This window comes from Corythoichthys intestinalis, chromosome 13, assembly GCF_030265065.1.
Source record: "Corythoichthys intestinalis isolate RoL2023-P3 chromosome 13, ASM3026506v1, whole genome shotgun sequence".
NCBI lineage: Eukaryota > Metazoa > Chordata > Actinopteri > Syngnathiformes > Syngnathidae > Corythoichthys > Corythoichthys intestinalis.
Genome location: NC_080407.1, coordinates 51,612,313 through 51,630,031, shown reverse-complemented (window position 1 = coordinate 51,630,031; position 17,719 = coordinate 51,612,313). Strand labels below are relative to the sequence as shown.

At 41.8% G+C, this 17,719-nt stretch overlaps 1 protein-coding gene across 2 annotated transcripts; it reads right to left on the bottom strand.

Annotated features, from left to right (window-relative positions):
• Positions 1-3,235: 3,235 nt before the first annotated feature.
• On the bottom strand, positions 3,236-16,819 carry LOC130929207 (insulin receptor substrate 2-A). Of its 2 annotated transcripts, XM_057856231.1 has the most exons (3): positions 14,509-16,819; positions 12,443-14,451; positions 3,236-6,189 (listed from the first exon to the last, which is right to left on the bottom strand). In XM_057856231.1, the coding sequence occupies exons 1-3, from the start codon at positions 16,155-16,157 to the stop codon at positions 6,185-6,187; spliced, it is 3,663 nt and encodes a 1,220-aa protein (XP_057712214.1). In that variant the 5' UTR covers positions 16,158-16,819; the 3' UTR covers positions 3,236-6,184. The 2 variants fall into 2 exon arrangements, with proteins under 2 accessions (XP_057712214.1, XP_057712213.1); XM_057856230.1 differs by having other exon boundaries at positions 12,443-16,818.
• Between the last annotated feature and the right edge of the window lie 900 nt (positions 16,820-17,719).

Sequence of the window (17,719 nt, the reverse complement as noted above, 5' to 3'; positions counted from 1 at the left end):
TGGATATTTACAACTGAAAAGTTATACATATGTTATATCTTCAATAAATAAGACAAGTTTCAAGGTGAAGAAGGTCCTAAACGATTAATTGGATATCAAAAATAGTTGTCTATTAATCAATTAATTGTTGCACCTCTACTTAAATGAAAATAAGGGGACAAAGGGGAAAAAACTTTGCAATTGTTACATGAAAAATATATTCAGGGGTTTTCTTTGAAATTATTTTTCTATTTATCATATAAAAAGTAGCATTTCCTTCTTAAGGAAAATTTTATTGCATGAGAAAACTCAATTTCTGGAGCTTTGCTGGGTTATTTGGTATATTAGGTCAATTTTTGTTGATTTTGGGGCAAATCAGTCACTTGCTTTCAATGAAATTGACACACAGAACTGTCAATGGCGACGACGTACATGAGCGTCAATGGCGTGGCCAATTGAAAGTCATTGGGCGTGCCGATGTACATTTTTTGCAGGTCTGGATTGGAAATCAATTGGAGTGAATGGAGTTTTTGTGCCATTGAAATGAATGGCAAAAAGGGCCATTGGGAATGAATGGGGAAATTTGGGCAATAAGAAAAGTTTTTTTGGTCTGTTTTGTGTTTTTTTTTTTTAAGGAAATTTTGGCCAAAGCGCACATTTCTTTTACTCAGGGGAAAGACACCTTTCTTCTTTCATCATCTTCCTCGTTTTACGGAGGAGTCACATGACTCATTGCTGACAGTGAAAACACAGCCATACATTTCCAAATAAGGGCGTACATGGTGTGAATTAAGAATGACAGCATGTCTGCTCCCTCCACTTTTTTTTTTTTTTTTTTTTTTTAATGACTCTTAAAGTGACACGCTATAAAAGGAGCAAAAAAAAAAAAAAAGGAGAATGACCTCATTTCCTTTTCCTCCAATGTGAAAGATTTCATTTGTGAAGCAAGTTTCTTTCATCCTTCACCGCTAGTGGTACCCAATGAGTTCAAAATTTTTAATTTAAAATTTTAACTATTTTAGTTGACATCAATGCCATTTTAAGACAAGTCCAAAAACGTTTGAAGCTGGTCGTGATGCCACGTTTTCACTTGGTAAAAAGAAAAAAACTCGAATTAGTGCGTGGATCAGGCTCTCAAGCGATCTTTTAGCACCATCTAGTGGACATAAGAGGGCATCAAGTTTGTTCATTTTTTTATAGGATTATTGGGTGTCCAAACTTTTCAGAAAAAAAATGTTTGAGAGGTCTTTTATCCGATGACGTGATCGGAAATCAAGTTAAAAAATAGATTTTAAAACATTTTTAAGCATCAACTCACTGCCTACCATTGACGGCAATAGACGTCCAATCCATTTTGAATGGGAGGGCTGACAAATCAGATTGTTCAAGCTTCTTGAGCAGGACATTTTCAACAATATTTTCATCATTTGCCGCCAGCCGCTGTTCAGAATCATAATCACACGCAAGAACGGGCGCGGAACATGAACATTTTTATAGCAATAGCTCTACGGAAAGCAAAAGTTTGATCGATATAATCTCGATTCCGATGCTGGAAGGGCATCCGAGAATGTGGCAAAAGTTAAATCCTGCGGTTTATAGTCCAGAGCGGCTTATTTGTTGATTTATTTGGGTTAATAGGTAACACTTTATTTAACAGTGGCATCATTAGACTGTTATAAGACTGTCATAATTATGATATGACACTATCATGGGCATTAATGAATGTTTATGACACGTCATTAAGCGTCATCCGGCATATTATGTGGCTAACTTTTCCATCCGTTCAAAAGTGAGATAATTTGCCGGATGACACGAAATGGCGTCTGTCATAAGACCAAATGAACCCCTATGAAGCTTTATAGCAATTGGCTGCAAGCTTCATTGCATTGAGAAGCTTCATTTGGCCTTCCCTGCTCCCCTGGAGGACACGGTCAGACTCTGCTGTCAACACTGTCGTCGTCCAACATGCCTCCTAGCATGCATTGCAGCGCTACAAATGTAATTAACATTTATGTTCTGTGCGAATTATTTATTCCGTTACTGTTCTAGTTGTTTCATGAATTGCTAGTTACGGTATTTGGTAACACTTAATTTCACAGTGACAATTATTAGACAGTGCCATGTCATTATTATGATTGTCTTATGGCAGTCTTATGATTGTCACTGTGAAATAAAGTGTTACCAAATACCATAACTAGCAGTTAATGAAACAACTGGAACAGTAACCGAAGAAATAATTAGCAGAAAACATGAGTTTTGATTGTTATTTACATTTGTAGCCCTGCAATGCATGCTAGGAGGCATGTTGGATGACAACAGTGTTGACAGCAGGTGGCAGCAGAGGTTGACTGTCGCCACCAAGGGAGCAGTGATGGCCAAAATGAAGCTTCAAAAAAAATCTAAAACAGTACATTTTTAGTTGAAGGATTGTGATGCTTATTATGTGGCCCAGATTGTTTCCAAAGTGTTTTCGAACTGATTAGACACATGTAAATTCATTACCGTAATGTGTCAGTGAAAAGCTTTCACTACAGCTTCACATTCCATTAATTCCATACAAAAATATATCAATTTGTTTAAAACTATATCATTTAGCAGATGATAAGCTATAATGGTTTCTTACTTTGTATGAAAAAATAAGGAAAATAATCATTAATGTTGCACTGTGTTATAATCAGCGTATTTTGTCAAATACTTACGGAAATTTTCGGACTATAAGCCGCTTGTGCGGGTTATTTCTTGTTTTATTTGGTTTAATAGGTAACTCAAAAAAGGCTAAACAATCTTACCTTGTAACATCTTGCATTTGTGGTGCATTATGGGTCAACATGCCGTAATATTTGCACTATAACACACCAACCACCAAATTTGATGCAAAAACTGCTTTTGTTCATATATAAGCCACAGCTGTCCTCACTGCATTATGGGATATTTACACCAAAAGATATCAACCAGTAACACTTTATTTGACAGCTGTCATTAGACCAAATGAACCACCAAGCTTTTAACCAATTGGCTGCAACAATTCATTGCTTCAAGAAGCTTCATTTGGCCATCACTGTTCTCTTAGGGGAGACTGTCAACCTCTGCTGCCACCTGCTGTCAACACTATCGTCATCCAACATGCCTGCTAGCATGCATTGCAGTGCTACAGATGTAAACATCAAATCAAAATTCATGTTGTATGCAAATTATTTCTTCAATTACTGTTCTAGTTGTTTCATTCATTGCTAGTTATGGAATTTGGTAACACTTTATTTGACAGCGGCGTCATAACACTGCCGTAAGACAGTCATAATTATGACATGACATTATCATGGGCATTAATGAATGCTTGTAACAGATGCCATTTAGTGTCATCCGGCAAATTATTTCACTTTTAAACGGATGCAAAAGTTAGTGACATAATTTGCCTGATGACATATGTCATAAGCATTTATTAATGCTCATGGCAGTGTCACAATTATGATGGTCTTGTGACAGTCTGATGGCGCCACTGTCGATAAAAGTGCTACCAAATTCCATAACAAGCAATGAATGAAACAACTGGAACAGTAACTGAAGAAATAATTACCCAAATTTCCGGACTATAAGCCGCTACTTTTTTCCCTCATTTTGAATCCTGTGCGGCTTATTTGATGATTTATTTGGGTTAATAGGTAAAACTTTATTTGACAGCGGCATCATAAGACTGTCATAAGAACGTCATAATTATGACATGACACTATCATGGGCATTACTGAATGCTTATGTGTCATATTATGTCACGAACTCCATTTATGTCCAGCTCAGATCTTTTACGTCCATTCAAAAGTGAGATAATTTGCTGGATGACACTAACCGACATCTATTATAAGCATTCATTAATACTTATGACAGTGTCATGTCATAATTATGACTATCTTATGACAGTATTATGACACCACTATCTAAGAAAATGTTACCAAATACCATAACTAGCAATTAATGAAACAACTGGAACAGTAACTGAAGAAATAATTAGCACAGAACATGAATTTTGATTGTTATTTACATCTGTAGTGCCGCAATGCATGCTAGGAGGAATGTTGGATGACAACAGTGTTGACAGCAGGTGGCAGCAGAGCTTGACTGTCTCCCCCAAGGGAGCAGTGATGGCCAAATGAAGATTTTCGAAACAGTAAGGCTTTGCAGCCAATTGGTTCAAAGCTTCATGGTGGTTCATTTGGTTTCATGACAGTCTTATAATGCCTTTGTCAAATGAAGTGTTACCAGTTAATATAGTTTGGTGGAAATATCCGATAATACAATGAGGACAACTGTGGCTTAAAATCCAGTGCGGCTTATCTATGAACAAATGCCGTTTTCATGTAAAATTTGGTGGCTGGTGGCTAATAGTCAGGTGCGCCTTATAGTCCAGAAATTACTGTAGCTTAAAACATGAATTTTGATTTGATATTTACACCTGTAGCACTTCAATGCATGCTAGCAGGCATGTTGGATGACGATAGTTCATTTGGTCTGAGGACAGCTGTCAAAGTGTAACTGGTCGATATCTTTTGGTTTAAGTATCCCATAATGCAGCGAGGAAAGCTGCGGCTTATCTACGAACAAATGTAGTTTTCGTGTCAAAATTTGGTGGGTGGCGCCTTATAGTGTGAAAATTACGGTATGTTGACCCATAATGCACCACACAGGCGAGATGCTACAAGGTAAGACTGTTTAGCCTTTTTCTTTAAAACTGTTTTTATATGGAAAAAAATTAACAAATCATTGTAGTATTACGCTATTTTTTAAAGCTAACTTAAGTAAATGTCTTTAGTACGAATCACCCTTTTTTAGGCTAATGGAACAAACGCCATTCAACCGAGATTACGGGGTGAAAACAGACGGATCGGAGGCCCCCTATTCAACCAGAACTTTACTACAACAGCAGCAAATCAACTGGAATATAGTTACAAAACATACTCCATTTCTTAATACAAATAACTGCCGGGAAAAAAAACAATGGTTTTGCCTGAATACCACAGCAAATGAAAAAAAAACAAAACATAAAAACCAAAAAGAAACGCTCTTACGGCGCCAATTCAAATACAAAGAAAATAGCCGAGAATTTTCCCTGCACATTTTGGCCATTCGTTTTTCCATCTAATTTTGAAAAATGAGCCCAATTCCGTTTTTTTTTTTTTTTTTGCTAACACGCATAAAAACAATTTGGCTAATTTTCCAAAATAAGGAAAAACAAATGGCCAAAATGTACATAGACTGAGAATGACACTTGCGTAAAGGATGCCGTTAAGTCCTCTCTTGACTAAAGAACGACGCAAGTTCTTCTTAGGTGAACCCACGCGGGTGAAAAAAAAAAATTGTGAGGCAAATTCTTGTTCGGTCCAATCTGAGCCAGCCCAGTTTGAAATACTGAAATGTGACAGATAAAATAAAGAAAATGAGCACTTTTGCTATAGAAAAAGAGCCAAATTACATTTTTCAGACCGTCCTTACGAGCGTGAAGGTTCTGACTTCTGCTGCGTTTGACGTCTATGTGTGTGTTTAAATCAGTCAGGTTACTTTAAACCAATGCAATGAAATGTGTGTGTGTGTCAAGAACTACCGAGAATGATCCAAATAACGTGGTTCTGGGGGGGGGGGGGGGGGGGGGGGGTCCTCAAAGGATCTACCCTATCCTTGCTAGGCGCTGTACCGTGTTTGCGCGAGGTAAAACTGAAAATGGCAGTCATAATAAATTAAAGAGCAAAAAAAAAAAAAAAAAAATACACTGAAAAAAAAAAAACATCATCCAAATGCCACTTAGCCCAGCGAGGAGTTAAGAAATGTACCGGAACTGTTCAAAACGTAAATGTGCAAGAAAGAAAAATCACCCCCGCCCCCTAATAATACTTTATCCGTACATTCTCTACAAAAACTTTACGCCTCCCTTTTTCAATACCGTATGAGTAAGTGGACCCGCCTGCTGCTTGTTCAACATAAGGCGGGAGAGCAGCGAACACTGGCGCTAAAACCAGAGACCAGTTATATATATTAAAAAAAAAAGAAAATAAAAAACAAAAAAACAGACAGTGAAAATTTGCATATAAAACCGAAGAAAAATAAAATGCGAGGCAGTTCGAACAAACGAGAAAAAAAAAAGAATGCAAGCGTTTTTTTCCTGTCTTGTCAACCGCATCCACGACAATGTCCAGTCGGTCTTGGGGGGGCTCGTCACCGCTCAGTCTGTGAAGACATAGAATTTAACCGGTTAGCCACGATGCTAAAGGAAAACTCCACTGGTGTTTGCAGTGTATCTTTGGTAAATGAGTGAACGCCGCAGGTGGACTTTGGCTCATGTCGGCATCCCGGCGTGACCCCCGTACAGCTGGGTTATTCCACTGAAAGCGCGGCTTTTGTGCCGCAAACAATGCCATCGGGGGGCACCACAATGCGGACGCTTAGACATGTGGCACCCCTGGAATTCCAACACCGTTTGCGATACGAGTGCTGTAAATAAATCAGGGTTCTTCCACACTTTTAGAAGTCAAATTTAACGCTTTTAAAGACATTTTTAAGACCTTAAAGTGCGTATGACAGAATGAAAAAAAGTCTTAAATAGCATTTTTATGTGAATTAGAATCATATTTTGAGCAGATTTGACTATATACAACAATTTGGCAAAGAAATTAGTCTTTTAACCCGCTTTTTAGCCACGCCTACCATTAAAGGGCTCTAGCTTCCCCAACAGGAAGATGACGTCGGCAGGGTCACAGTTTCATCTGGTTTAGAATTCAGCCCATTGCGGGGGAATTATTCAGAGCGAGGAAAATGCGACGAAGAGAGCCGCAAAATGTAATTGTTTCAGTCTCTCTACGCCAATATTTTTACAGAATATTGTTTTTATCGAAGTATTTTTACCCAATTGCTAAATAGATGGTATGGTCATGACAAATAACAGTGTTGTGCTAAATGGTATATGAAATATTAAAAATGCATGTATTCAGTACGACATTCCAAAATTACTCCATAATGGTCAAAACTGTCCACTTCTTGCACCTCCAAACTATATTTTATGCCACGGTAGCTAATCAGGCTTTTGTCATTTCCCTGCCCCAGCTTCGAAGAATGTAAAAAAAGAGGCGGGGCAGCTAGCCAACATGTTAACTGGAGCTGCAGCTATCGATTACTTAAGCAGTCGATTAATCGATGAACTAGTTAGTCCGAATAATCGAGTAATCGGATAAGGAACATGAAAAATTAAAATATCCGAGCTGAGCCTAAAACGGTATATAAAAAAAAAAAAAAAAAAAAAAAAAAAAAGATATGTACAACAAAAGAACAATTGCGAACTTGCATAGCGGAAGTCCGCTAGCTTAAATGCTACAAAATGCTGCCATTTTTTTTTTTTTTTTCAATGCTCTTAACAATTGGTTCGGACACGTATTCACACAAATATGCAATTATATATATATAAATATATTGCGTGATTGAAGCATTTATTCGCAGGAATTTTCTTCTTTGTTTACACATGGAGGCGGCTAATTTTCGTAACTGACTAGCCTCATAGTTGGCAATATTTACGCAAAATAAATGCTACATGCACGGTTTCTTTGCTTTTAACAAAGAATTTAGACTGTTTTACGTCCATATCTATGAAGAATTCGGTTATTTAAGCATTAATTCACAAGAATTTTCGTCGTAAAAAGCTCCTTTTACGCCAGGCGGCCGCTAGCCTCATTCGCTAACATAGTAGCATGGTTAATCGTCAATATACGTAAAATAAATGCTAACTGTAAGGTTTCTTTGCTTTTAACCAAGAATCGAGACTGTTTGACGTGCAAATCTATGAAGAATTCGGGGATTTTAGCATTTATTCACAAGAATTTTCGCCAGAAAAACTCCTTTTCATTGTAAAAAGCTTTTACGCCAGGCGGCCGCTAGCCTCATTCGCTAACATAGTAGTATGGTACTTCATCAAAATACGTAAAATAAATGCTGACTGTACGGTTTCTTTGCTTTTAACCAAGAATCGAGACTGTTTTACGTCCATATCTATGAAGAATTCGGGGATTTAAGCATTAATTCACAAGAATTTTCGTCGTAAAAAGCTCCTTTTACGCCAGGCAGCCGCTAGCCTCATTCGCTAACATAGTAGCATGGTACTTCGTCAATATACGTAAAATAAATGCTAACTGTAAGGTTTCTTTGCTTTTAACCAAGAATCGAGACTGTTTGACGTCCAAATCTATGAAGAATTCGGGGATTTTAGCATTTATTCACAAGAATTTTCGCCAGAAAAACTCCTTTTCATTGTAAAAAGCTTTTACGCCAGGCGGCCGCTAGCCTCATTCGCTAACATAGTAGCATGGTACTTCGTCAAAATACGTAAAATAAATGCTAACTGTACGGTTTCTTTGCTTTTAACCAAGAATCGAGACTGTTTTACGTCCATATCTATGAAAAATTCAGGGATTTAAGCATTAATTCACAAGATTTTTCGTCGTAAAAAGCTCCTTTTACGCCAGGCGGCCGCTAGCCTCATTCGCCAACATAGTAGCATGGTACTTCGTCAAAATACGTAAAATAAATGCTAACTGTACGGTTTCTTTGCTTTTAACCAAGAATCGAGACTGTTTTACGTCCATATCTATGAAGAATTCGGGCATTTAAGCATTTATTCACAAGAATTTTCGCCAGAAAAGCTCCTTTTACGCCAGGCGGCCGCTAGCCTCATTCGCTAGCAGTATATAGTGTATAATGATAATAAAGGGATATTCTATTCTATAATATGTTGTGATTGTATACAGAATTTATTAATTATCTATTTACTAGGGCTGTCAAAATTATCGCGTTAACGGGCGTTAATTTTTTAAATTAATCACGTTAAAATATTTGACGCAATTAACGCAGATGCCCCGCCCAGAGAGATTTAAATGACAGTACACAGTGAAACGCTCACTTGTTGTGTTTTATGGAGTTTTGCCGCCCTCTTCTGGAGCTTGGGTGCGACTGATTTTATAGGCTTCAGCATCCATGAGCATTGTGTAAGTAATTATTGACATCAACAATGGTGGGCGACTAGTTTATTTTTTGATTGAAAATTTTACAAAATTTATTAAAACGAAAACATTAAGAGGGGTTTTAATATAAAATTTCTCTAACTTGTACATTTTTCTTTTAAGAACTACAAGTCTTTCTATCCATGGATCGCTTTAACACAATGTTAATAATGTTAATGCCATCTTGTTAATTTATTGTTATAATAAACAAATAGTCCTTATGTCCCGTATGTTGAATGTATATATCCATCTTGTGTCTTATCTTTCCATTCCAACAATAATTTACAGAAAAATATGGCATATTTTAGAGATGGTTTGAATTGCGATTAATTAATTTTTAAGCAGTATTTAACTGGATTAAAAATTTTTATCGTTTGACAGCCCTACTATTTACATATTGTTTACGATTGTTTCTGCATGTTTTCCTCAAGTATTAAGTTTCTGATGTTAAATTCAGTGATTTATTAGCTGTTGAAAACTTGCAGTAAATACATTTTTAAAAAGTTGCTATTTTGGTCAAAAACTTATGTATGTTAAATATTGCTATTGATCCTGAAAATAGAAGTGACTATCTCTGCATTTGGTGATTTTTGTGCATCTAGTGTAAAATCTGAGACTTTTAGAGACATTTTGTGTTATCCTTATATAGAAAATAATCGGGATTTTATAAGGGAACGACTTTGAATTTTTTGATGCTGCTGCTCATGGAGACTCATATATGGCTAAAGTAGGCGCCTGTTTTGGTTTTAGGTCGGTAGCAGCTTTGGTTTTGTAAATATGTTTTTGAAAATAGGCCCCCTACGAATCGGCCCCATTTCCCGTGTCATCTCAATAGGTTATGAAGTCTATGCATTGAGTTAGCATAGTGAACATATTAGCCACCTTTAGAGGAATCAAGAGTGGAAATGGGGGTCTTGTTACAAGGGAGGCCATAAATTCACATCGGACTGAAAATAGACGCGTAAATAAAGACCGCCGGGTGTAGAGGTGACAACGTGAGAGAAAAAAAGGGGGGGCTCGTACAACTTTCACGTGTGTCTCGACCCCAGCTGGGGGTCCCGGCCCACCGCGATTAACCGTGCACTAACGTTGACCCTTTTTCGGATGTACTCACTAATGCCTCAACGATTAATCGACTAACTGGAGTATTTCGATTTCAACCCCTAGCAAAAAGTATGGAATCACCAGTCTCGGACGAGCACTCACTCAGACATTGTATCATGTAGAAAAAACTTAGATGAAAAGCTTGAAAAAATAATGAATTAGTTCAAAAGTGCAACTCTTTGGCATTCAGAAACACTAAAAGAAATGAAAAAACATTGTGGTGGTCAGTAAATGTTACTTTTATAGAGCAAGTGCAGGGAAATATATATGGAATCACTACATTCTGAGGAAAAATATATGGAATCATGAGAAACAAACAAAGAAATAACAATCAAAACTAGTACTGCAACGATTAATCGATAAAGTCGAGTATTCGATTAGAAAAAAATATCAGTGAGTAAATGTTAATTTCAAGACAATGTTAATGTCAAGAGTTGGACAAGGTGATGATGCTGGAACTTTTGTTTGGTGCTGTTCCAGTGAGATTTACAAAGACTGCCTGAAGAAGACATCAATATTGAGATCTAGGCTATTTGCAGGTCATGACATTGACTGGATGAATCAATCAAAACACATCTCTAGTATTTAATAGCACCACCTCTGGCTTTTATGACATTTTGTCATCTCTGAGGCATAGATTTGATGATTATTCTTCCTCAATTTGGTGCCAACTCTCTTTGATTGCAGTTGCCAGATCATCCTTGAAGGTCGGAGCCTTGTTGTGGACTATTTTTTTCCCCCCCAATTTCCACCACAGGTTTTCAATAGGGTTGAGATCTGGGCTATTTGCAGGCCATGACATTGACTGGATGAGTCTTTAACAGTTTTAGCTCTGTGGCATGATGCACTGTCATCTTGGAAAATGACATTTTCAATTGAAAGGATAAGAAAGCTGTCTAAAATTTTCATGTAAACTTGTGCATTTAGTGACGATTTAACCACAGACATCTCCCCTGTGCCTCTGCCTGACATGCAGCCCCATATCATCAAGGACTAAGGGAATTTTGATGTATTCTTCAGGCAGTCACCTTTGTAAATGTCACTGGAACAGCACCAAACAGAAGTTCCAGCATTGTCACCTTGTCAAGAGTCATCTGCATTGGACAAGGTGTCAAGAGTCAAGAATCTGCATTGGACAAGGTGAAAAAAATTCAACCGATAATGCAATCCGATAATTATATACTTGATTTAGCCTCCAAATGTGCGCAACCGAAGCAGTTTTGTCCACTTCTGCAAATAATACTTTTATGACAAAGCAGCGAACAGGAAGGGGTTATGGGGGAACAGAAAAAAAGAAACACAAGAAAGAAACGAAACACAAACAATAACAAGAAATACATTGAACTCCTACACTAACTATGAATATGTTGGTGCTATCGTTAGCTAGATGTATTTCCGGTTGACACCATGTGGGGGGCCTGTTGACCAGGGAAAGAAGGGGAGGGGGTGGGGAAGTCTCAATTGGGTAGAGTGTACACAAATCAACTCTGTGATCTAGAACCCAGTAATCGTGTGAATCCCTTGTGAGTGTAAGCCCTTTGGCAACCGACCCTTGAAGTAAATATTGCCATTTGTTCTTCTTAAGCCCATACATCTAAAAAAATGGGTCACTTTTCACCGAAATCATGAAAAAATTGCTGTCAAATGTTTTGAACCATACCTACTCTTGAATTAAGAACATTTCTGACATGTTTTTTTAGGATTAAGTCTAATAATTTGTTTAAAATATGGCTGTTAAGATTATTTTCAGCTAGCTATTTTTCTTCAAGAAATCTGAGTGAAATATTCTTGAAGCGCTGGCAGATAATTTCACTTATTTCCAATAGATTTACACTGAAAACAAGGGAATTTAACTAGTTTGAAGGTGGTGTGTTTTTGCAGTGTTGTAATGTTTTTTTGTTAGGAATGGCTTATTTTTAAAGGCATTTTTGTGCAATTTAGGTATTTACTCTGTAATTGTTGCCAAAAGTTTACCATTACACAATGTCAGACAATCTTTTTTTAGATGTTGGAATTGACTACTTGTTCACATTTGATGTTGAAAAAAAGAGCAATAAATTTTAGTTTTGCACAGTAATGTTTTCCCTTGTGTATACTTTAAAATTTTATATAAATTTTTAATAAAATTATCGGCTTGACATTATCAGTTATCAGTTGGAACGAGGAGGAAATTATCGGTTGAAAAATGTATTATCGCGCATCACTAGAGGAAACATTGCGCTTTAATGGCAAACAGCTTTTGTTTTTTTGTTACTAATCAGATTACTCGAGCTAACAAGTTGATAGATTAATCGATTAACAAAATAATCAATGGGTGCAGACCTTGTACTCACCCTTAGTTGTTGAGGAAACCGCATCAGGTTTGGGGCAGTCCAGACTGGCGTAGGCCTCGCTTTCTGGTACCGCGGCGCTCTCTCCGACATCCGCGGACTCTTTCGGCTCCAAGGCGATGTAGTTAAGGCCGTTTTGGTATTCTGCCGACATGTCGTTTGCGTACATTCTGCCGGAGGAAGTCGAAGGGACGGTCGCCGTTCCTGCCGCGTAGAACTCGTCGACCGGAGGATCCCCGTGGCTTTTCACGGACATCCACACGCTGTCGAAGGACGCCGAGGCCGCGCATCTGGAGGCTTGGCCGTCTGGCAAGTGCGAACTGTTTGAGGTCACCAGTGTCGGGTGGTTGGTAGAAGGCGTCGAACCCGGGGAGGAAGTGGAAGAGAAGGTTTCGGAACTGTGTCTCCTCCTGCCTTGCGGGTCGGCCCGGATGACCTTTGGCTCCGGCGGCCTTTCCGGGAGCCTCGGGGGTAACGTAGGGGATACAGCGTCGTGACTGTAGCGGTCCTCCATCACGGAGAGATGCTGCAGCATGGCAGTGGGGCTAGTGCGAATCCTGTCGCCCTTGCTGAATGTCATAACGGTGTAGTCGTCACCCGCAGACCCCCAGTGACTTCCGGCCGGAGAGGCAAGAGCGCTAGGATTGGTAGCCAAGGGTCGGATATAGCTGGGCGGGTTCCAGGGTGCCACGAGGCTGGGTCGGGGTGAGACGCTCTTACCCAGGCGCTCGTTGCTTTCCTGATGGTCACGCCCAGTTTCCATGCTCATATAATCCTGACTGGTTTGGGGCAAGGGTGGGGTTTGACGGTAGTCCCTTGAGGATGTCTCTTCGTCTTGAGTGGAAAGGGCGTAAGGAGGGGCCTGCTGCTGACGGGGATAATGATCACCAAAGTCAATATTGATATATTCCCCAGGACTCGGAGGCCTATCAGATGAGGTGCTGGCGGCGGGGGCCGAGGCGGCGGGCTCGCCGACTCGCAGCGGACCGTGGAAACTTCTCCTGCCTAAAGGGAGCCGGTTGGGTCTCGAGACGCGGCTGTCGGCAACCGTGTGGTGAGCTCCGTAAGGTGGGGGCGGATGCGGCGGTATGTTGGCGGAACTACCGCCCCTTCTCTCAGGCGCGGGGACTGAATGGTGGACGGGCTTGGCAGGGGAATTCATAGGAACGTAGTCGTCGTACTCCTTCTCATCCCTCTCTCTGGATGGGGCCTTGTAGGAGCGGGGCAGGGAGAAATAAGGGCTGAAAGACCTCCAGGCGGGGGTGTTGGGGTAATACCCGACGGCGCTTTCCGGCTTGCGGTTCCCACCCGTGCTGGATGACATGTCCATGTATTGTCCGTTGTCGGGTCTGGCGTCAAAGCCGCTCGCACTGGCCCCGCCGTGGGTAGCCTGGACAGGGGAGGGAGAGCTACCGCCGCACCCTGGGAGCATCATCATGTAGCCGTGGGTGTCGGTGGATGACTGTGACTGGCGCTGGGCTGACCGGGGAGCCACAGCGGGGCTGTGATACACATGAGTGTGGGAAACCTGAAAGCTGGGCTGCATCGGCATGTAGTCAGAAGGCGTGTCTCTCGGCGACGTCGCCACGCCGCACATCATGGGCACGTAGCCGCTGTCTTCTTTGGCTGAAGGTTGTTCGCCGCCGGATTCCGCTTGGGATGGCGCCGAGGGCCGACTCTGCTGGCTGTGCTCGGAGCAGGAGCTGTAGTCTGAGCGCAGCGAGGACGAAGACGACGTCGGGCCCCCGCGGCGGAGCCCCGTGCCGAACGTGGCATCGGCCCCTTCTTCTAACGAAAAATGGGTTTGAGTTATTTTGGGATTCACCAGCACTCCGGGCCCGCCGCTTCTCCTCCTCCTTTGCGAAGATGACGTAACGCGCTCGTCCTCGGTGGTTGACGTGCTCTCGTCTCGAGTCGTTTCGGCGCCGCTGCTGCTCCAGGAACCGGCGCTGGTGCCGAACACCTCCCTGTTCCAGCCCACGGCCATGTAGTCGCTCAGGCAGTTCTCCTCTCTGATCGGAGGGGTGTTACCCAGGGAATCGGGGGTGTTACTGCGGACGCGGAAGTACCTGAAGTCACCGGGGCTGGATCCGTACTCGTCCGAGGAGTTGAAGCCGCCGTCGGATGGAGATCCGCATATTGAGGCGCTGGACGGGCGGGTCAGCGTGTCGGAGACGGAACCGTGGCCGCTGCTGGAGGAAACGCTGACGGGGCTCGTGGTGGAAGGGAAGTGAGACATCGGCAAAGAAGCTGAGCGGGAATTGTGAGTTGAGGACGAAGGACCAGGAGCGGCCCGAACGTTGCGCCCGCCCCCGGCGCTTCCTGTTGGTGCACCGCTACTCGAGGTCGGACCTCCCTCTGCGCGGATGTGATGAGGACGCGCCGAACTGAGGTGGAGCAGGCTTCCCGTGATGGAACGAAACGGCCGGTTCATAGTCCCCTCCCCTTCGCTAGATGTTCGGAAGCGATAACCGCTGCTGCCGGAGCTCTTGCTGGACGGCGGCGTTCCCACAAGCGACTCCATCCTGGACCGCCGCTGCAGCCCGGTCTGACTCGGCGGGAGATTGCTCAGGTGGCGACGCGTGGTGATAAACGACACGGGGTTAGAACCCGACGACTGGCTCTTACTCCTCGGCCTGAGTTCGGCGAATGCCTTCAGGGCCTTCATCGTGTCCAGGATAGTCTCGTGCATTTTCTGAGCCACCACCGAGTCGTCCACCTGCATCCACAACTCCCCCGGTCCGGTCGACGAAAAACGACCCACCTCGATGAAAAAGAAGCTTTCCGAGTGTCCGCAGCGCCTGATGTTCATCAAGTGCTGGTTAAAGCAGGGGGTGTCGGAGTTCAGCTTGACCAGGTGAAGGGTTTTGGATGAGAGACAAAGGCGAAACAAGCCAGTGAGGTTTTTAGTTTGACCCAGACCTTTGGGTTTGACGTTGACATTCCACACCTCCTTGAAAACCGTACCGGGGGTGACCGTACCGTATCCGTCGTCTAAATCGTCCGCGATCAAATGCCCCTTTCTGCCCTCGCTCATCAATTCGCTGACAGCTACGTACCAGTCCTCCTGGTCCTGCTCGTTTTCTGCTACAATAGCGAAGTACTCATCCTTAGTGTAAAGAGCAATGAGGTGTTTGTTTTTGGAGTCGGCCCTTTTGTTGACAGTGAAGCACTGGTAGAGGTAAATCACCCTTTTCGGTGAAGAAGGTCCCACGGTTCCCCCGCGTAGGCTGCTTCGGAATTTCTTCTCGCTGTCGTAGTACTCCAGCCGGCTGGGACCCAGGTGGCTGGAAGCCCGAAGTACAAAAAACCGCTTATGTCCGTGCTTCTGCTTTCGTAGGTAGCCACACTTTCGGATGTCGTCGGCTGCGTCTGGTGAGTTGGACGAGCCGACGGCTGCGTAAACTTGGCTGGCGCTGGCAGCGGGGGGCGATGACGATTTTCGCCCCGGGGACTCCTCTGCGACGTCCGCAGAGAGATTGGGGTGAAGATGGAGATGCGACGCCAACTCATAGTGATACTGCGGCTCAAAGTGGTGGTGATGGTAAGAGGGCGGCAACTGATGGGAACGTGAGCCGCCGCTGATGTTCATTAACGGGGAATGGGGTTCCCCGGCCGAACCGTCTACGTTCGCGGCGTTCCTCTGCTGCGTCTCTAGCACCAACATTACAGGCTTGCCTCCTTGGTAATTGGTGAAATTGGCCATCCGAGATTGCATTCAAAGGTCACTTTACTTGCAAGCTAATCCAAGTGGACCACGACCCCATTCTTGTGACGGGAGACGAGCTCCCGAGTCCAGCTAGGCCAGCTAACGCAGCGCTCAGCTTTGCACTTTTAGCCGAGTGGCTGCTCTTTATTATTTCAGTCCAAAACGTGTCCTTTCGCCCTCGTTTCGCCCAACAAACTATTGCACTTCGGCTTGGTTTTAAGAAATAAAGCCTACCGTGTGGAGCATGGCCACGTTCAAGCTTGTTTCTCCTGCTAGTTGTTAGCAACCCGCTCCCTTCTCCTCCTGTACACAAGTCTACGGGCCAAAGCACAAACAACACGTGATTAATTGCGTCACGAGTAATAGGCGGGAACGACGGTCCGCGCTCGTTTATGATTGGGTGATGAGGTTGAGTGACAAATACCGACAGGCGTCTTATCCTGTCGCGACAGGACACTGCAGACTGCGTCAATGCCAACGGCCAATCACGGAAGGCGGAGTTTTTCTCGGGTTAAAAATAGGCGTCAACTTTCTGAGGTTTATGTAGAATTTAATGTGACCTACAGCGTTGAGTTATTAGGACGTCAAAGCCAAATATAAAACATAAATAAATAATATTACTCAAGTAAAAGTAGTACAAGTAAAAAAGAATTTGAAGAAAAAAAAAAAAAAAAACTCAAGTAATGAGTAACATTGTGAGTAACTGCTTACATTTTTGTTCGAATTTTTTTTAGGGCTGTCAAACGATTAACATTTTTAATCGAGTTGATTACAGCTTAAAAATTAATTAATCGTAATTAATCGCAATTCAAACCATCTATAAAATATGCCATATTTTTCCATACAAAAATATATCAATTTGTTTAAAACTATATCATTTAGCAGATATAAGCTATAAAGGTTTCTTACTATATATGAAAATATAAGGGAAATCTTCATTAATGTTGCACTGTGTTATAATTAGGGCTGTCAAACGATTAAAATTTTTAATCGAGTTAATAACAGCTTAAAAATTAATTAATCACAATTCAAACCATCTACAAAATATGCCATATTTTTCTGTAAATTATTGTTGGAATGGAAAGATAAGACAAGACGGATATATACATTCAACATACGGCACATAAGTACTGTATTTATTATAACAATAAATCAACAAGTCGGCATTAACATTATTAACATTCTGTTAAAGCGATCCATGGATAGAAAGACTTGTAGTTCTTAAAAGATAAATGTTAGTACAAGTTATAGAAATTTCATATTAAAACCCCTCTTAATGTTTTTGTTTTAAAAAAAAAATTGTAAAATTTTCAATCAAAAAATAAACTAGTAGCTCGCCATTGTTGATGTCAATAATTACACAATGCTCATGTGGTGCTGAAACCCATACAATCAGTCGCACCCAAGAGCCAGCAGAGGGCGAAAACACACCAAAAAAACACAAGTAACAAGTGGACATTACACTGTGCTGTCATTTTAATCTGTTTAAGCGGGGCATGTGCGTTAAATGAGTCAAATATTTTAACGTCATTAATCCAAAAAATTAATTACCGCCCGTTTACGCCACAATT

Excerpts from the sequence above, each read along its gene's own strand:
- LOC130929207 (XM_057856230.1), bottom strand. The coding sequence starts at position 16,157 with ATGCAATCTCGGATGGCCAATTTCACCAATTACCAAGGAGGCAAGCCT.